Raw genomic sequence first — 21516 nt, 5'->3', positions numbered from 1 at the left:
GTCACGAATATCAATAAATATGACTTTTATTTACAGACAGAAAGAACGCATACACAAATTGTGCTTATTTCAACCTAACTAAGTAGGCAATGACATTCTCTTGTTCATTCCTCAAGGCAGTGTCTTGATCAATCAAAGTCAATTTGTCTGGTTTAGAACATTCCAATCTACATGCATATACAATTAAGATAAAAGTAGAATGTGTTGACAATTTGAATCACAAAAGCTGATACTCAAAGAGACATACTTCAAATGAATTATCCCAACAACAGTTGTGTGTTTACTACCAAATTTCTAGAAATATATTAATTTCATAAATGTTCAATAAAAATTAAGTCTTTAATATTGGTATAAAGCAATAGCATTTAATATGGAGACTGAGGTTTTGACCACTTGAAGGCCTCATGTGAGACTGTACAATAACTGTTTAAAATGTTTCAGTAAAACATCTTCCAAAAGTTTAAATTCTCAAAATAGTAAATAAACTGAATATGTTACAACTTGACTTTAACTTTGAATAATTATGAAAGTCTGTACAATCCTGAGTTTTACATTTCTAATGTAAGTAAATATATTTAGCACATTTCAACATATTACCAACTGTGTTTTGATGTAATGAATCCCGTTATATGTATGATAGATGAAGCAAAGTTTAAATATTACCTGACTTAACTGAATATGCAGCATTTAATAACTTTTAAAAATATCAAATGATATTATTTATAAGATATCAGGGGTTATCAAAATTGAAAAGTATTTTCAAGAAGATAAGTAGGATATAAGCTCATAACACATTTGTTTTGAAAGAATTCAGACTGTCAAAAATTATATCAACGTTTGTCCATTTTTAATTTTATCATTTTTTAATATCAAATTATTTGGAACATCTCTCAGAGTAACTCCCAATCCCCAAATGCAATGGCTATTTCCATATGTTTGATAGCAGTAGACAATCAATACAAAGAACTCCAGTAGCAAGTTTTATGCAAAGCTTTTTTTCATGGTGTTCCCAGGAGATTTAGGTATATAAGTAAAATCCTTTCATTCAGGTACAAAGTTAAAAGTTCTAGCATTGAGTTGGTATTGTATGCCTTAGTTGAGTCTGTTACAAACTCAGTATTCAAGCTTGATCGCTTACTATCTTGTATCTTTAAATCTGAGTTTGGTTACATGGTTGTTTTTGCCTCAATATGAATGAGTTACGTTACTGCAATTATATATCAAATAATATATGAAATATTGATTTGAAGGAATTTTATATTTGTCACTGATATAGATACATTGATACATCTTGGCTTAATAACCAGTTGATGCACAATTTCAGTCTTTAGATACAGAGAGCTCAAGTTCTGGCAATGAAAACTTTGATTTAAATGTCCCAGAAGAAGCTGCTGCCTTGGCCTTTGTAAAGTCAACAGATCCTTTTGATTTATGACTGAAGTTAAACAGCTTTCCAAACTTGAACATACTTTTTTTACTTGAATCATCATCATTGACATGAAGAGTACTGGAAGTTCTTGCTTTTAAATTCGAATCACCTTTTGGCAGTGTAGGTGCATCATCAAGATCAGATAAAGATGATGATCTTATTTTAAATGTTTCCCTTGAAAAGTCACTCTGCATGTTAATATTCTCATTGCTATTTACATTTAATCTGGGAGCATTCACTTGGCCATAAAGGCTCGGTGTGCTCACATCCACACCAACTTCACGAAAATCATCAGGTAGATTTGGCGACTTAACTTTGAACCTCGTCCCCTTCATGTCTATGTTGGGGTCAGTCCATGTTTTTTTCTGAGTTCCAGCACTAGGAATGTGCATATCTGCATCTCCTCTTACATTGTGTTTTGGTAGCTTGATGTCCATGTCTGGAATGGACATATCATAATCAGTGGCAATTGTGGGTATTTTCACATCCAAATCAGCAGACTTTTTTGGAAGCTTTATATCAACATTTGGTGCTGCAAAATTTCCTTTAGTATTTAGGATAGGTGCATTCAAACCAGTTGTTTTCACTGAACCGTCAAAGCCCACGTCTGGTCTGTTTGGTCCTGATAGATTAAAGGATGGTGTTTCCAGATTTGGCATTTTCCATTTGGATTTTGCTTCAGGATGATCAACACTTGAAGCACTGATGTCAATATTTGCGCCTTTCATATCAAGACTTGGGCGACTGATATCTCCTTGAACATCAGGAGCAGAAAGGTCCACCTGACCTTTTGGCATCTTCAGTCCTGTATTACTTCCCGACAATGACAGTTTGCCACTTGGCATGTTGAATCCCGGCAGTTTGAAATTTCCTCCTTTACGTTCTGCATCTGAGATATTTGCATCTATATCTCCCTTTGGAATATTTATGTCAACATCTGGACCCGCAATGTTTCCCTTGACGTTTGGAACAGCAACATCAACACGTGGTGCTTTTATCAAACCATCAACATCCACATCAGGTCCTTTTGCTCCTGACACTCCAAATGAAGACACCTCCAGGGTTGGCATTTTCCATTTTGCATCAGGAACATCAACATTTCCTTTTAATCCCCCAACATCAACCACTGGACCTTTGAAATCTGTCTTCAAATCTGGAGCGGTTGCATCAAGTTCAGGCATTTTTGGTTTGTTTCCAGAGATTGAAAATATGGGCTTTTTAAATTTTGGCAACTTATATTTTAATTCAGCATTGAAGTCATCAACATTTGGTGCATTTATATTCAAGTGTGGAGTTTTCACATCAGCTTGTAATTTTGGAGTAGCCACGTCTATATTTCCCGTTGGTAGACTGACATTCATGTCAGGCATATCGTAATCTCCACCGATCCTGGGTGTTTTGAAGTCTAAACCACCAGATCCTATCCCACCTTTAATCTCTGGGGTTGTTATGTTAGCTTTTGGCAATTTTACTTTGCCATCTAAATTCACATCAGGTCCGGAAATGTCTACATTCGGCTTCTTGAACTTTGGAACCTTGAATCCAGCATCTAAATCGCTGGCCACAGTTGGTGTTTTCATGTTCAAGTTCAAATCAGGAGCTGACAAATTTGCACTTGGCATGTTAAACTTTGGTATTTTGAAATTTCCTCCTTTATGTTCAGCAGCTGGAATGTTTGCATCTATGTCTGCTTTTGGAAGATTCACATCAACATTTGGTGCAGTAAAATCACCCTTAACATTTGGAACAGATAAATCAAAACCAGGTGCTTTCACTGAACCATCAACATCTATTTCTGGTCCTTTTGGTGCTGATAAACCAAAGGATGGCAATTCAAATTTTGGCATGCTCCATTTGGATTTTGCTTCAGGAAGATCAACACTTGGAGCATTGATATCAATATTTGGGCCTTTCATATCAAGACTTGGGCCACTGATATCTCCCTGAACATCAGGAGCAGAAAGGTCCACCTGACCTTTTGGCATCTTCAGTCCTGTATTAGTACCTGACAATGACAGTTTTCCACTTGGCGTGTTGAATCCCGGCAGTTTAAATATTCCACCTCTAAGTTTTGCATCTGAGATATTTGCATCTATATCTCCCTTTGGATAATTTATGTCAACATCTGGACCCTCAATGTTTCCCTTGATGTTTGGAACAGCAACATCAACGCGTGGTGCTTTTATCGAACCATCAACATCCACATCGGATCCTTTTGGTCCTGACACTCCAAATGAAGACACTTTCAGGGTTGGCATTTTCCATTTTGCATCAGGAACATCAGCATTTCCTTTTAATCCCCCAACATCTACCTCTGGACCTTTGAAACCTGTCTTCAAATCTGGAGCATCAAGTTCAGGCATTTTTGGTTTGTTTCCAGAGAATGAAAATGTGGGCCATTTAAATTTTGGCAACTTAAATTTTCCTTCAGCATTGATGTCACCAACATTTGGTGCATTTATATCCAAGTGTGGAGTTTTCGCATCAGCTTGTATTTTTGGAGAAGCCACATCTATATTTCCTGTTGGTCGACTGACATCCATATTTGGAATAGAAATGTTGCCTGCAGACATGTTAAGTGAAGGCTTTTTAATTCCTGGACCTTTAAGTTTTATATCAGGTACTTCAAGATCCATGTCAGGCATGTCGTAATCTCCACTGATGCTGGGTGTTTTGAAGTTTAAGCCAGCAGATCCTATCCCACCTTTAATCTCTGGGGTTGTTATGTTAGCTTTTGGCAGTTTTACTTTGCCATCTAAATTCACACCAGGTCCGGAAATGTCTACATTCGGCTTCTTGAACTTTGGAACCTTGAATCCAGCATCTAAATCGCTGGCCACAGTTGGTGTTTTCATGTTCAAGTTCAAATCAGGAGCTGACAAATTTGCACTTGGCATGTTAAACTTTGGTATTTTGAAATTTCCTCCTTTATGTTCAGCAGCTGGAATGTTTGCATCTATGTCTGCTTTTGGAAGATTCACATCAAAATTTGGTGCAGCAAAATCACCCTTAACATTTGGAACAGATAAATCAAAACCAGGTGCTTTCACTGAACCATCAACATCTACATCTGGTCCTTTTGGTGCCGAAAAACCAAAGGATGGCAATTCAAATTTTGGCATTCTCCATTTGGATTTTGCTTCAGGAAGATCAACACTTGGAGCATTGATATCAATATTTGGGCCTTTCATATCAAGACTTGGGCCACTGATATCTCCCTGAACATCAGGAGCAGAAAGGTCCACCTGACCTTTTGGCATCTTCAGTCCTGCATCAGTACCTGACAATGACAGTTTTCCACTTGGCGTGTTGAATCCCGGCAGTTTGAAATTTCCTCCCTTAAGTTTTGCATCTGGGATATTTGCATCTATATCTCCTTTTGGAACATTTATGTCAACATCTGGACCCTCAATGTTTCCCTTGACGTTTGGAACAGCAACATCAACGCGTGGTGCTTTTATCGAACCATCAAAATCCACATCAGGTCCTTTTGCTCCTGACACTCCAAATGAAGACACTTTCAGGGTTGGCATTTTCCATTTTGCATCAGGAACATCAACATTTCCTTTTAATCCCCCAACATCAACCTCTGGACCTTTGAAATCTGTCTTCAAATCCGGAGCGGTTGCATCAAGTTCAGGCATTTTTGGTTTGTTTCCAGAGATTGAAAATGTGGGCTTTTTAAATTTTGGCAACTTAAATTTTCCTTCAGCATTGAAGTCGCCAACGTTTGGTGCATTTATATCCAAGTGTGGAGTTTTCGCATCAGCTTGTATTTTTGGAGAAGCCACATCTATATTTCCCGTTGGTAGACTGACATCCATATTTGGAATAGAAATGTTGCCGGCAGACATGTTAAGTGAAGGCTTTTTAATTCCTGGACCTTTAAGTTTTATATCAGGTACTTCAAGATTCATGTCAGGCATGTCGTAATCTCCACCGATCCTGGGTGTTTTGAAGTTTAAGCCACCAGATCCTAACCCACCTTTAATCTCTGGGGTTGTTATGTCAGCCTTTGGCAGCTTTACTTTGCCATCTAAATTCACATTAGGTCCTTCAAGTCTGGAAGTGTCTATATTTGGGGTCTTGAGCTTTGGAACCTTCAATCCAGCATCTAAATCGCTGACCACAGTTGGTGTTTTCATGTTCAAGTTCAAATCAGGAGCTGACAAATTTGCACTTGGCATGTTAAACTTTGGCATTTTGAATTTTCCTCCTTTATGTTCAGCAGCTGGAATGTTTGCATCTATGTCTGCTTTTGGAAGATTCACATCAACATTTGGTGCAGCAAAATCACCCTTAACATTTGGAACAGATAAATCAAAACCAGGTGCTTTCACTGAACCATCAACATCTACATCTGGTCCTTTTGGTGCCGAAAAACCAAAGGATGGCAATTCAAATTTTGGCATTCTCCATTTGGATTTTGCTTCAGGAAGATCAACACTTGGAGCATTGATATCAATATTTGGGCCTTTCATATCAAGACTTGGGCCACTGATATCTCCCTGAACATCAGGAGCAGAAAGGTCCACCTGACCTTTTGGCATCTTCAGTCCTGCATCAGTACCTGACAATGACAGTTTTCCACTTGGCGTGTTGAATCCCGGCAGTTTGAAATTTCCTCCCTTAAGTTTTGCATCTGGGATATTTGCATCTATATCTCCTTTTGGAACATTTATGTCAACATCTGGACCCTCAATGTTTCCCTTGACGTTTGGAACAGCAACATCAACACGTGGTGCTTTTATCGAACCATCAACATCCACATCAGGTCCTTTTGCTCCTGACACTCCAAATGAAGACACTTTCAGGGTTGGCATTTTCCATTTTGCATCAGGAACATCAACATTTCCTTTTAATCCCCCAACATCAACCTCTGGACCTTTGAAATCTGTCTTCAAATCCGGAGCGGTTGCATCAAGTTCAGGCATTTTTGGTTTGTTTCCAGAGATTGAAAATGTGGGCTTTTTAAATTTTGGCAACTTAAATTTTCCTTCAGCATTGAAGTCGCCAACGTTTGGTGCATTTATATCCAAGTGTGGAGTTTTCGCATCAGCTTGTATTTTTGGAGAAGCCACATCTATATTTCCCGTTGGTAGACTGACATCCATATTTGGAATAGAAATGTTGCCGGCAGACATGTTAAGTGAAGGCTTTTTAATTCCTGGACCTTTAAGTTTTATATCAGGTACTTCAAGATTCATGTCAGGCATGTCGTAATCTCCACCGATCCTGGGTGTTTTGAAGTTTAAGCCACCAGATCCTAACCCACCTTTAATCTCTGGGGTTGTTATGTCAGCCTTTGGCAGCTTTACTTTGCCATCTAAATTCACATTAGGTCCTTCAAGTCTGGAAGTGTCTATATTTGGGGTCTTGAGCTTTGGAACCTTCAATCCAGCATCTAAATCGCTGACCACAGTTGGTGTTTTCATGTTCAAGTTCAAATCAGGAGCTGACAAATTTGCACTTGGCATGTTAAACTTTGGCATTTTGAATTTTCCTCCTTTATGTTCAGCAGCTGGAATGTTTGCATCTATGTCTGCTTTTGGAAGATTCACATCAACATTTGGTGCAGCAAAATCACCCTTAACATTTGGAACAGATAAATCAAAACCAGGTGCTTTCACTGAACCATCAACATCTACATCTGGTCCTTTTGGTGCCGAAAAACCAAAGGATGGCAATTCAAATTTTGGCATTCTCCATTTGGATTTTGCTTCAGGAAGATCAACACTTGGAGCATTGATATCAATATTTGGGCCTTTCATATCAAGACTTGGGCCACTGATATCTCCCTGAACATCAGGAGCAGAAAGGTCCACCTGACCTTTTGGCATCTTCAGTCCTGCATCAGTACCTGACAATGACAGTTTTCCACTTGGCGTGTTGAATCCCGGCAGTTTGAAATTTCCTCCCTTAAGTTTTGCATCTGGGATATTTGCATCTATATCTCCTTTTGGAACATTTATGTCAACATCTGGACCCTCAATGTTTCCCTTGACGTTTGGAACAGCAACATCAACACGTGGTGCTTTTATCGAACCATCAACATCCACATCAGGTCCTTTTGCTCCTGACACTCCAAATGAAGACACTTTCAGGGTTGGCATTTTCCATTTTGCATCAGGAACATCAACATTTCCTTTTAATCCCCCAACATCAACCTCTGGACCTTTGAAATCTGTCTTCAAATCCGGAGCGGTTGCATCAAGTTCAGGCATTTTTGGTTTGTTTCCAGAGATTGAAAATGTGGGCTTTTTAAATTTTGGCAACTTAAATTTCTTGTGTGCACCAGGGGCATCAATCTTTGGAGCATTTATATCCAAGTTTGGACTTCTGACATTAGCTTGTATTTTTGGAGTAGCCACATCTATATTTCCAGTTGGTAGACTGACATGCACATCTGAAGTAGAAATATTTTTTCCTGAAAGGTTGAGTGAAGGCGTCTTTAACCCTGGGTTTTTCAGTTTTATATCAGGTACTTCCAGGTTCATATCAGGCATATCATAGTCTCCACTGATCCTAGGTGTTTTGAAGTCTAAATGACCAGATCCTATCCCACCTTTAATCCCTGGATTTTGTATGTCAGCCTTTGGCAGTTTTACTTTGCCGTCTAAATTCACATTGGGTCCTTCAAGTCCGGAAATATCTACACTTGGCTTCTTGATGTTCGGAACCTCCAATTTACTATCTAACTCACTTGTCACAGTTGGTGTTTTCATGTTCACCTTCACATCTGGAGCTGACAAATTTGCACTTGCCATATTAAATTTTGGCATTGTGAATTTCTGTTTATTAAGATCTGTATCTGGAATGTTTATATCTCCTTTTGGAAAATTTACATCAACATTTGGTGCAGCAAAATTTCCTTTAACATTTGGAACAGACACATCAAAGCCAAGTCCTTTCACTGAACCATCAACATCCACATCTGGTATTTTTGGTCCTGATAGATCAAAGGATGACATTTGTACTTTTGGCATTTTCAAATTTGTTTCAGGGATATTTACACCACCAATATCAATATTAGAAGTGTTTATATCTGGTCCAGACACGTCCATTTCTGGCATTTTAGATTTGTTTCTTGAAATTGAAAACGATGGTGTTTGATACCCTGAGGACTTTATCTTTCCTTCAAGCTTGGTGCTTTTAAGTCTTCCACTACCTATATCAAGAGTTGGACTTTTGACTTTAGCTTGGATGTTCGGAGCTTCAAGATTTATATTTGATGTTGGCAGTTTGAGGCCATTATCTGGAATGAAAATATTTGATAAAGACTTGTTAATAAAATATGTTTTTAATTGTATGCCTTTTTTTTGTATGTGTATCTTCAAGATAAATTACATAATTTATGTTTTTAATTGTTTACTTTGGTAGATCCCAGCTCTGCTTGACTAGGTAGAGGTTATATTATCAGTCATAGGAAATTTTACACATTTGTCTAAATCCACATTACTTTCTTTTGTTCCTGAAATTTCTCAAATTTGGAACTTTTCATGTTCAATTTTACATCTGTCCTCTAAACTTTGTAAAGACTGTATGTTTTTATCTTTGCATTTTCATAGAATCTGGAGTCTGAAGTAAGAAAGAACTGTGTTTAAGAGTCTGTTTAAGTGCAACATCAAAGATTGTCACTATCAATATTTGAACATGTGCAATTTGGAAGAGTGGATTCAGTTTTGAAAGCAAGTAACCTGATACCCATGGCAACAATTGTTTGTTTAAGCAATAATTGTAGTTCACATTGCTGAAGATTGGAGCTCAGGAACTGATGTAGCTCGTCTTGGCCACAAGAAACTGATTGGTCTGTGAGCTAGTGACAGTTATCAATGACAGAGACCTTTTACCTCCAAACAACTGTGTGATTGGTTCTTGGATGGCTAAGCAGCTTGGAGCTAAAAGCAAATTAGGAGATACAGAGATGGGCAAAGAAGTGTGCAAATTTTCTTGTAGCCAGAAACTGTCTGTTCACTGCAGTCAAAAACTTCAACCTGACTATCATTATTTAAACTTGAATAAAACCAGTTACCTTTCCTGCAGCAGTTGCTATAAGCTGTGGTCTTTGAATTGAGAAAACAAAGACATTTTCCAAGTGAATTAGTCACTCTGTACTTCTTAAAAACCAATGAAAACATCCAGAGAAAGTCATCTGATCAACAAGGAGTATGGCCAGCTGAAGATGAGCCATCTCAACATTATTACTTGGAAGCAAAGACTGCTGAACTGAATTTCCATTTTTTCTACCTCTACCAATAAATTGTGAGTATGTGTGGATAAGAGGGACTTTATGAGGGGATTAAGTTTTAATTTAGTAGAGTTATGTGTTAATTAAAGTTTTAGTAGAGTTTATATCAGTTTCCATGTAACTATAGTCTAATTGCTTGGAATAATTAATAATTCTTGGGTAGTACAGAAATCTGGTCCATTCTTTCTACCAATCTTCATCTGAAAGTCAGATAAATTACTAGCATACATTAAAAAAAAGTTAACATTGATATGACTTAGGGAATAGCATGGCTCAAATTATAGTAGGTGGGTCTTAGAACATAGAACATTACAGCACAATACAGGCCCTTCACACCTCGATGTTGCGTCAATCTGCAGTACCAATCTGAAGCCTATCTAATCTACACTATTCTATTCTCATCCATATGCCTATCCAATGACCGTTTAAATGCGCTTAAATTTGGGGAGTCTACTACTGTTGCAGGCAGTGCATTCCATGCCCCTACTACTGAGTAAAGAAACTACCTCTGACATCTGTCCTATATCTATCACTGCTCAATTTAAAGCTATGTCCCCTCATGCTAGTCATCACCATCACTGTCCAACCTATCGAACCTTCTGATTTCTTATATGTCTCAATTAAGTCACCTCTCAACCTTCTTCTCTCTCATGAAAACAGCCTCAAGTCCCTCAGCCTTTCCTTGTAAGACCTTCCCTTCATACCAGGCAACATCTGAACCCTTTCCAAAGCTTCCACATCCTTCCTATAATGCAGAGACCAGAATTGTACGCAATACTCCAAATGTGGCCGTACCAGAGTTTTGTACAGCTGCAGCATGACCTCATGGTTCTGAAACTCAATCTCTCTACCAATAAAAGCTAACACACCGTATGCCTTCTTAACAACCCTATCAACCTGGTGGCAACTTTCATGGATCTATGTATCTGGACACCAAGATCTTTCTGCTCATCTACACAGCCAAGAGTCTTACCATTAGCCCAGTACTCTGCATTCCTGTTATTCCTTTCAAAGTGAATCACCTCACACTTTTCCACATTAAACTCCATTTGCCACCTCTCAGCCCAGCTCTGCAGCTTATCTTTGTCTCTCTGTAACCTACAACATCCTTCATCACTATCCACAACTCTACCAACCTTGGTATCATCCGCAAATTTACTAACCCATTCTTCTATGCCCACATCCAGGTCATTTATATAAATGGCAAACAACAGTGGATCCAAAATAGATCCTTGCAGTATCCCAGTAGTAACTGAGCCTCAGCATGAATATTTCCCATCAGCCACCACCCTCTGTCTTCTTTTAGCTAGCCAATTTCTGACCCAAACCATTAAGTCACCCTCAATCCCATGCCTCTGTATTTTGTGCAATAGCCTACTGTGGGGAACCTTATCAAACACCTTACTCAAATCCATATACACCACATCAACCATTCTACCCTCATCCATCTGTTTGGTCACCTTCTCAAAGAACTCAATAAGATTTGTGAGGCACGACTTACCCTTCACAAAACCGTGTTGACTTATCAACTTACTCATCTCTTGATGATGATAAATCCTATTTCTTACAACCTTTTACAACACTTTACCAACAACCGAAGTAAGGCTCACAGGTCTATAATTTCCAGGGTTGTAATTCCCTTCTTAAACAAGGAAATAACATTTGCTATCCTCTTAATCACATTATGATTTGGAGTACAACTGACCAGATAATATTCTTTCATATTAGTTGTAATATATTTAATATTGAGGACTGTAAATTTGTGGTGCTTTTATGATAAGGCCAATATTTGGACTTCATCATTTTATTTCTGACAAATTGAATTATGGCAATTTAATCTTTCATTCAGTGAATTCTCATATGGATTACTGGGGATGGAATTTGTGACTCTGATCTCCAGCATTAACAGTCCTCACTTTCTCCTCTATGTAAAACAGTTGCCTGGGAGCAGACTGAAGAATCAGCCTTTGGATTTTTCCATTCATATAATTGAAACAAATCAACCTGGGCTATGCAAACAGTTAGCAGCAACACTATCTACCCCCTTGATATCAAAACAAGTCTGCATTCAACGTGAATTAATTTTACACCCAGTATCAAGTTTGGATTCCTTGACATCAAGTGGTAAGATTGTTAATGCCACTTTAAAATTCAGAGTTGAGCTAAGAATCTGACATTAAAGGTTTGTTATTGTTAATGTGAATAAAAGCATTTATATTGTTGATTTGAAATCAGGAACCTCAAGATTCAAATCAGTCATTATTAGGTTTGCATTCCACTTTTTAATGTTTATTTTCTCTATAGAACTATAGAGACTTTAATTTCTCCTTTATTCCTTAAAGTTTTGATTTTAGTGCAAGACCAGATGCTCTGGTTTACTCCCACAGTCCAAAGATGTGCAGGTTAGGTGGATTGGCCATGCTAAATTACCCATAGAGTCCACAGATGTACTGATTAGATGGATTAGTCATGGACAATGCAGAATTACAGAGATGGGTTAGATTGAATGGCTGTTTGGAGGGTTGGTGTGGAATGGCCTGCTTCCACACTGTAGGGATTCTAAAAGATGTTAGTAAACTCCATGGATATTTTTAATGAAAATTTGGTTGTTTCATGATCTGTATTACTAATAATGGCCTTTTCCCCAAATTTATTTAATTAAATTTAAACTCCCTAATTGTAATGGTGAAATTTGAATTTTTATGTCCAGATCTCTGAATTACAAGTCCAGTGACATAGCCACAATGCCCGTACCATACCCCTAGTCAGCTGCTAAATTTATATTATGAAGGAAATGTCATGTGTGCACTGGCTTCATTAGTTTCATATTTAAGCCAGTTGGTTGGCAGTCAGTTAGCTCACTTGAGTGGCCAGCTGGTTTATCAATGTCAAGCATCAACAATAGCATGAGTTCAATTCCTACACTGGCTGAGATTACCTTGCAGGGTTGTCAATCTCTTCCCTCATCTGAGGCACTGTGACCTTCAGGTTAAGCTGCACTGTGGTAACTTTATCCTTATTTATGCCATTAATGTGGAAATCACAAACAATGAATTCAATGTGAAGATTAAAGTATAAATTTTACCTTCTGTTGCCTTTAGCTTCATGTCAATATCAGGAGAATATATCTTGGGCTCTTTTATTCCAAAAGATGTTTTATTTTTTACATTTACATTTAGGCTTCCAACACTCAGGTTTGGTTTTGCTAGCTTAAGATGTGGCTTAATCTTGCTGTTGTACAGCTTTAAGTAAGCTTGATCACCAGATCCCTGCAAAGAAGAACGTAATTTGTAAAGTATGTATGTTCAATTGATTTTGACTTATAAATGGCATAAACGTTTAATTAAGAAGATCATAAGAAATAGGAGCAGGAGTAGACCACTCAGCCTGCTGCACCATGCAGGAAGATCATGGCTGATCCAATTGTGGTATTAATTCCACTTTCCTGCCTACACCTCATAAACCTTGACTCCTCGAGAGACAAAACTTTGACTGATTCAATAGTTCAGCCTTGAATATAGAGGAATGTCCTTACTTAACATTATAGTTGTGTTCTTTAAAAGTGTAACTTAAGTGAAACAACATTACGTGAATCAGATTTTTCCCACACAACCAATGTAAAAACTGTAGCTAGGACCTACATGGCCTTTCTCCTCAGAGTTATAATCCTGGACCAGACAGCAAATTCATGTTGCAATCTGCCTAAGGACCTGTAAATTTAAGTAGACAAGTTCTGAGATCTAAGGAACTTACTAAGAGAATAAAGCCACAGGATTCCATGATCTTGAACAAATAACAATAAATGTTACTACCACAAGGTTACAACAATAATACAATCTACAATACTTATATAACTTGAATGCTAACACCCAGAACTAATGTGTGGTAAACCTGGAATATGGTCAAATACCCGAAACTACACCTCAAATGGCAAATACAGTGAGTTGTCCAAATGGCTCAGCAATTCTCAAACATTAATGACATGGTGTTCTGTCAAATTTCAGTGAACTTCACAAGGGATTCAGATCTTAACTTTTGCTCATCTTGAAACACCCTGTAATGAGCTGTTCTGTAATAAGCCACCATACTGACTGTGCCTGTTTTCAACAATAACCAGCTTTGACAAAGGGTCAGTTAGATGTGAAATGTCAGCTCTTTTCTCTCCTTACAGACGCTGCCAGACCTGCTTAGATTTTCCAGCATAATCTCAGTTGGTTTCAGATTCCAGCATCAGCAGTAATTTGCTTTTATTTACTATTATTTTAATAACCTTCCTTTCCTCGCCCTGCACTTTGGAAACTACACTCCAGTACTTACTCACAGTCATAATTCTAGGTTTTTACCAACAATTAACTTCACCAAGCTAGAATGCTTTTTTTCCCTGAGATCTGATCTGAATTCAGTTGCATTAAGCAAATACTACTTGTGTGCTTTTGAACCCCCCCCCACTTTCAGCTGGCAGACAGCTTTTTCTGAGTTTCCATTGCGCCTGGGACTATTCGGAGCCCCAACTCCTACTGCTAGCTGCCTACCAGCTCCTAGAACTTCTGCCTGAGTCCAAACAACACAGGGATATTCAACTTCTCTTGGGACTTCTCACTAAGTACCTTCAGCAGAACCTATGTAAATTCAGTTATCTTCCTACAAGTATAGCTTAAATAGTAGTACCTACTTTTACTTTTTCTCTCTCTTTCTCATCTTCCCTGACTTTATCAACTGCCTGTAAACTTTGAACTACTTTTCAATAGCCCTTGAACTGTCCTGAGTGACCTATTGAAAACCTTGCAACTAAGTCCATCCTTTTTTCTAGGTAGATTTGCTAATATTTTGGAACAGCTAAACATAACAGCTCCATGGAACTGAGGATTTCATGTATGTTATATTCTCTGCCAGAATGTTGGTGTCTGCAGCACAAAGAATGTTTACAAAATGAAGAGTTTATTTGAGAAATTTTAAAAATAAATGTTGAAAACATTATAAGATGGAATGTAGTTAAATTCCTATATTTGTAAAAGATACAACTTATAAAATAAAATTCATTGAAAAATACAAAAGGCTTACTCTGCTTGTACCTGCCCATACACCACTTTCCACATTTATCAGTCTTCCCAATCATTGCCTTTCCTACTCCACAGCCCTCACCACCAATGTGCTTACCAAATCTCTTGCTCATTGCACTTTTTGCTTCCCTAATCATCCAGTTTCTAGCTAACTTCCTGTTTGTTAGCCAATCTCTTAATCCCCGTGCAACTCGTCAAGGCCCCAACCCTCCTGGTTTCCAATCCTGCCAGTTCCAGATCCTCACAGTTGCTTGCCAGCCCTCCTGTTTGTTGGCCAACTTTCCCACTTGCTGCATCCATTTCCCTTGTTGTGAGTGAAGGCCTGGGAGATGAGCAGTGAGAGGCAGGATGAGCAACTTTGGAGTGAGAGAAATTTTTGAGTTCAAGGTCATAAAGGTAAACCACAAACTAGAGAGACAACATGAAGGTGGGCAAACAGAAAGGAGGTCTAGAAGGAAGGTCAATGGTAGGGAAGGTCAGCCAGTGACTAGGATGATCAGGGAGCAATGATGTTCAGTGAGAGGGAGGGTCACATACAGAAAGAGTCAGGGACTGGGACATTCAGTGAGAGGGTCAGGCATGTGAAAAAGATTAACAAGATACAGGTTGGGCCTGCAACTGGGAAGTTTGGTGAAAGAGATGGCTGGGGACTGGGAGGGTTAGTGGGAGCAGGAGTTGAGGACATAAAGGGTTGGTGGGAGGGAAAGTAGGTCAGTGCATGGGAGATTTGGTGAGAGGGAGAGTCAGGGACTGGGAGGGTCAGCAAAAGGAAGGTAACTAGTAACTAGGATGATCAGTACTAGTAAATGTGAAAAGTCAAGCAATGGCCAGAAAATTTATTTGTTTCATTGAAAGTAGCTAAATAAACCAAGAACTTCTTTTTTACCATGTCAGGACTGGACAGTCTGAAATCTGGACTCCTGAGTTCTTCTTTTGCATTTAGTTTTAAGCTTGTTTTGTATTGTTCCGAATATTTCAGTATTTTGCTAACTTCTTCACTGGTTAGATTGTCAAAATGTATTGTTACTGCATTCAATTGATCACCTACAAGACAAGATAAAGGTAAGATAAACAAAGATAAGTTTTAAAATGTACCACATTTTTCCAGAGAATAAAATCTCCTGTAATAAAATTTGTTCAACAAATACACATAAACAATGTCACCATATGCATCAGGAGATATGTATTATCATCTCTGAGCATGATAATTACAAAATATCTAAAAGCATTACAACATTCTAAATGGACCTTTCTCATTGGAGAAAACAATTAAACATTAAACCAGTAAAATGAAATACATTCATATAGCTGTATTTGTAAATGAAAGTGTTTTTAAAACAAAATAACTTTAAAAATGGAAGGGATAAGCTAACTCTTCCTAATTACCATGCTCTCTAAGAGGAAGGGGGTAATTAAGGGAATTAGAGGAGGTTTTAATGGGAGGACCACAAAGAGAAACCGTGTATGGGAGGTTTGAAAAGGGATGTGGTGTGTGAGAGAAACACCAAACAGGGGAGATGTAGTGAATATGAGGATGGGGAATGGGAAGTAAAAGGAATGGGTAGGAACCAGCAAGTGACAGAAATGGGGAACAAAGGTGAGTTGGTGACCAAGAGAAAGTCAGCAAGCAGGATAGAGTTGGCGAGAGGCAAAGTGTCAAGAAGCAGAAGTGAGTCAGCAAGCCAGAGAGGGTCAGAGAGCAGGGGAGGTCCTGTGAGCAGGTTGATGCCAAGCACTTTTTAAAATTCGTTCATGGATGTGGGCATCGCTGGCTGGCAGGCATTTTATTGATGATCCCTAGTTGCCCTTGAGAAGGTAATGGTGTGCTGTCTTCTTGAACCACAGCAGTCCGCATGCTGGAGGGTTGACTCACCACGCCCTGAGGAATGGAGTTCCCAGAATTTGACCCAGTGGCAATGAAGGAACAGCAATACACTTCCAAGTGAGAATGGCGCGTGGCCTGGTGGGAAACTTGCAAAAAGTGGTGTTTCCATTTATCTGTTGCCTTTATACTTGAAGAGGTCAATCAATCAGTCATATAATCCACACAGTCATGGGTTTAAAAGGGGCTGTCTGAGAATTTTTAGTGAATTTCTTCAGTGCATCTTGTACATAGTGCATACTGTTGCTCTTGAGCATTGGTGATGGAGGACTGGTTACTTGTGGATTTGGTGTCAATCAAGTGTGCTGCTTTGTTCTGAATGGTGCCAAGCTTCTTGAATGTTGTTGGAGTTGGACTTATCCAAGTAAGTGGGGAGTATTACAACTCACTCCTGACTTGTGCCTTGCAGATGGTGGAGAGACTTTGAGGAGTCAGATGATGATGATTTGCCACAGTATTCCTTGCCTCTGACTTACTCTTGTAGCCATTGTGTTTATATAATGAGTCCCATTGAGTTTCTGGCCCAATGATGACTCTGAGGATCTTGATAATGGGGGATTCAGTGATGGTAACACTGGGTGGTATGATGGCTCACTGGTTAGCACTGCTGTCTCACAGCACCAAGGATGTGGGTTTGATTCCAGTCTCGGGCGACTGTCTTTGTGGAATTTGCATATTGTCCCTGTGTCTGTGTGGGTTTCCTCCAGGTGTTCCAGTTTCCTCCCACAGTCCAAAGATGTGTAAGTTAGGTGAATTGGCCATGCCAAATTGCCCATTGTGTTCAAAGATGTGCAGGTCAGGTGCATTGGTTATGAGAAATGCAGGGCTATAGAGTGGGGAGGGTCTGAGGGGGTTATTCTTCAGATGGTCAATGTGGACTTGTTGGGCTGAATGGCCTGTTTCCACACTTTAGGGATTCACTAACATAGTATTCTATGGAATATTAAGGATTGGTGATTAGATTGTCTCTTATTGACGATGGTCATTGCCTGGCATTTGTATGGTGTGACTGTTACTTGTCAGCCCAAGTCTGGATTTATCCAGATCTTCTTACATTTGAATGTTGCTGAACATTGTGCAATCATCAGCGAACATCCCAATGTCTGACTTTATGATGAGGGAAAGTCATTGAAGAAGCAGTTGAAGTTGATTGAGCTTAGGATGCTACCCTGAGGAACTTTGTCGTAAGGTCCTGAAGCTGAGGTGACTGACCTCCAACAACAATGCCTATCTTCCTATATGCTAGGTATGTCTCCAGCTAGTGGAGAGTTTGCCTCCCAATACTCCGAGGGCTCCTTGATGAAAAACTCTGACAAATTCAGCCTTAATGCCAAGGATTGTCACTCTAACTTCATCTCTGGAATTCAACTCTTTTGTCCATGTTTGCACCAAGGCTGTAATAAGGTCGGGAGGTGAGAGAACCTGATGCAACCCAAACTGGATGTCACTGGGCAGATTACTGTTGAGCAGGTGCTGCCTAATAGCTCTGTTGATGACATTTTCCATCACTTTACTAATGATAGAGAGAAGACCAATGGGACGTTAATTAGCTAAGTTGGATTTGTCCTGCTTTTTGTGCACAGAAAATACCTGGACAATTTTCCACTTCATTGGTTAGATGCCAGTGTCGTAATTGTACTGGAACAGCTTGTCTAGGGGAGTGGCAAGTTCTTGAGCACAAGTCTTCAGTACTATTGCTGGAATGTTGTCAAGACCCATAACCTTTGACACCACCTTCACACACAACACCTTCAACATATTGTCTAGCTATCACCATTGTTAACAGCTAACCCGAGAATGCAACTTTTAAACAAAAGGTTTTGTGATTTACACATGAAAAGTGAAATTATCACTGTATTCTAACAGATGAAAGGCTTAACAGACAATTAATTTTTCAATGTATAATTTCAGTTACATCACACTGTAAATTTTTGCTATAAATTCTGTGTGTTAGGATTGAGCCCTCGACTATCACCTGATGAAGGAGCATTGCTCCGAAAGCTAGTGTGCTTCCAATTAAACCTGTTGGACTATAACCTGGTGTTGTGATTTTTAACTTCATAACCTTTGAGGTATCCAGTACCTCCAACCATTTCTTGATATCACGAGGAGTGAATTGAATTGGCTGAAGACTGGTATCTGTAATGCTGAGGACCACTGACAATTCTGGCTGAAGATTGCTGAGAATGCTTCAACCTTATCTTATGCACTTGTGTTGGGTTCTTTCATTATTGAGGCTGGGGATATTTATGGACCCTCTTCCTCCTCTAATAAGTGCTTTAATTATCCACCACCATTCACGACTGGATGTGGCAGGACTGCAGAGCTGAGATCTGATCTGTTGGTTGTGGGATCATTTTGTCCTGTCTATTACATACCACAATGGAGGGTATTCCCAATATTAAGGTGGGATTTGTCTGGACTGTGTTGTGGTCACTTTTACCTTACCAACGAAGCCAGCAGATTGGTAAGAATGAGGTCATGAATGTTTTTCCCTCATGGTAGTTCCCTCCCCACCTGCTGCAGACCCAATCTAGCAGCTATGTCCTTTAGACCTGACCAGCTCAAACAGTAGTGTTGTTTGTAAGCCACTCTTGGTGGAGGACATTGAAATCCCCCACCCAGTACATTTTGTACCCCTACCATGCTCCGAGCTTTCTCCAAGTGTTGTTCAACATGGAGGAGTAATGATTCATCAGCTAAGTGAGGATGGCATATAGAAATCAGCAGGAGGTTTCCTTGCCCATGAGATTTCATGGAGTCTGGAGTTAATATTGAGGATTCTGAAGACAACTCTCTGTATAACACTGTATTGCCACCTCTGCTGGGTCACTCCTGCCAATGGGACAGAACATATCCAGGGATGGTAGTGCCTGGGACATTGTCTGTCCCATAAGTTTGACTTGCATCAGTCTAGACTGTGAGACAACTCTCCCAATTTTCGCACTCGCGCCCAGACGTTAGTAAGGAGGACTTTGCAGGGTTGACAGGGCTGTTTCTGCCTTTGTCTATTCCTGTGCCTAGGTTGATGCTGGGTGGTCTGTCCGGTTCAATTTCTTTCTTGAGACTTGAGTCGACCACACTACTGGAGTCACATGTAGGCCAGACAGGTGAGGGTGGCATATTTCCTTCCCTAAAGGTTTTTCTGACAATCAACAGTGGTTTGATGGTCTTCAGTAGATTCTTAATTCCAGACATTTTTTTAACAATCAAATTTAAGTTCCACCATCTGGTGGGTTTCAAATCCAGATGCACAGGACATTAGCTGAGTTTCTGGATTAATAGTCCAATGATAATACCAGTAGAACATCATCTTCCTGCTGCAGAAAGGGACTATTGCAAAACTAGGAACAGAGAGCTATGGGAGGCACAACCTGGATAACAAGAAAAATGGATGATGGTTACCTTTCACACATACTCCACCCTTGCAATTTAGTTTTATAAGTGGGGGCCTTATGAACACAGTGAGTTTGAAGTGGAAACCTGTATACCTGTATTGGAACATGTTATTGTTACAAAAGTAAAGGCAATGAAAAGTAACAGTGAGAGACTGAGTGGAAACTTTGTATCTGCCTTAGTCTTCCCACAAGTTGTGAGCCAAGATTCAGCATTTAAGAACAGGAAAAACACTCCAACAAAAGAAAAATAAGGTGGATCCTGGAAACCTGAAATTCAAGCAACAAATGCTGGAGAAACTCAGCAGGTCTGGCAGCATCTGCAAATAGTAACAAAACAAATGTTTTGAGTCCAGTATGGCTCTTCAAAACTGCTTCAAACTTCCAACTACTTCAACCATTAGCAATGCTGATGGTCACTCATTGACCCCTCATTCATTTCCTGTCTCTTCCACCCACTGTCCCAGTGAAATACATTTGAGGCAACTCAGTAGTGCTGCTGAGAAGCAAATCTTGGTTAAGGCAACGAAGTGAAGCCTGATGTTGCTGGACAGAAATTTAGGAGATGTCAGTTCTCTAGACACTGAAGTCTTAGCCATCCTGCCGTGAAAGAACTGCTGGCACATGCAGAAACATGTAGCAGACTCTCAGAAGATATGCAGCAGTCAGCTAGGATTGACTCCAATATAATAGAGTAGAACACCCTTCAGTGAATAATTCACAATAATACAGTAATTCTTGGCACACCTGGCAGCTCCAGAAACATCTGCAAACATTCTCTTGTATGTAAGGCCTCCAGGCAAATTGATTCCAGTGTGGCGATGCTGACTACAGGTCAGGGGAATGGTTCAGACAGATTAATACCTCTGAATTCTGTAATATCTAGGGCAGCACCTAAGGCTTAAATGAAATTGAAGATAAGCTGTCAAGGAATTAAGGGGCATGTTTTGACTTGGTGCAACAGTGTAAAAATGAAAGATAGTGAATCAGCAACCCATTTTACACCATTCATAATTTATATTTTCACAGGTCATAACCTTAAGAGTCTTAAGCAAATTTATCACATGAACATAAAGAGGCAGAAGCAGGCTATTCAGCCCCTTGAGCCTACTCAACGTTCAATAAGATCAAGGCTGATCTGACTGGAGCCTCAAATCTGCATTCTTGTTTCCCCAGAAGATACAGAAGAAGAGATAGGCCAGTCAGTCTATATCGTCTGCTTCACCATTCAATGAGATCCTGGCTGATTTGATTGTAATCTCAAATCTGCATTCTTGCCTACCCCAAAAACCTTCCACCACCTTGTTTAACATGAATCTGTCTTAAAAATAGTCAAAGGCTCTGCCTTCACTACCTTTCAAAAAAGAGATTTCCACAGACTCACAACCCTTGGAAAAAATAATTGCCTCATCTGTTTTAAATGCGCAATTCCCAACTTTTAAACAGAGATCCATAATTCTAGTTTCTCCCATAAGAGGAAACACTCTCTCTACATATTCCTT

At 39.3% G+C, this 21516-nt stretch overlaps 1 protein-coding gene across 3 annotated transcripts in view; it reads right to left on the bottom strand.

Moving 5' to 3' along the window:
- Positions 1-320: 320 nt before the first annotated feature.
- Positions 321-21516, bottom strand: part of LOC140482838 (neuroblast differentiation-associated protein AHNAK) — a 49839-nt gene continuing 28643 nt past the window's right edge. For all 3 annotated transcript variants that reach the window (XM_072580519.1, XM_072580521.1, XM_072580520.1), the window contains 3 exons: positions 15624-15781; positions 12763-12946; positions 321-8684 (listed from right to left, as the gene is read on the bottom strand). In XM_072580519.1, the coding sequence (XP_072436620.1) occupies positions 1321-8684; positions 12763-12946; positions 15624-15781 (7706 nt within the window). In that variant the 3' untranslated portion in view covers positions 321-1320. The remainder of the gene's footprint in view (positions 8685-12762; positions 12947-15623; positions 15782-21516) is intronic.

This window comes from Chiloscyllium punctatum, chromosome 11, assembly GCF_047496795.1.
Source record: "Chiloscyllium punctatum isolate Juve2018m chromosome 11, sChiPun1.3, whole genome shotgun sequence".
Lineage (NCBI taxonomy): Eukaryota > Metazoa > Chordata > Chondrichthyes > Orectolobiformes > Hemiscylliidae > Chiloscyllium > Chiloscyllium punctatum.
This window is presented reverse-complemented; position numbering and strand designations above follow the sequence as displayed.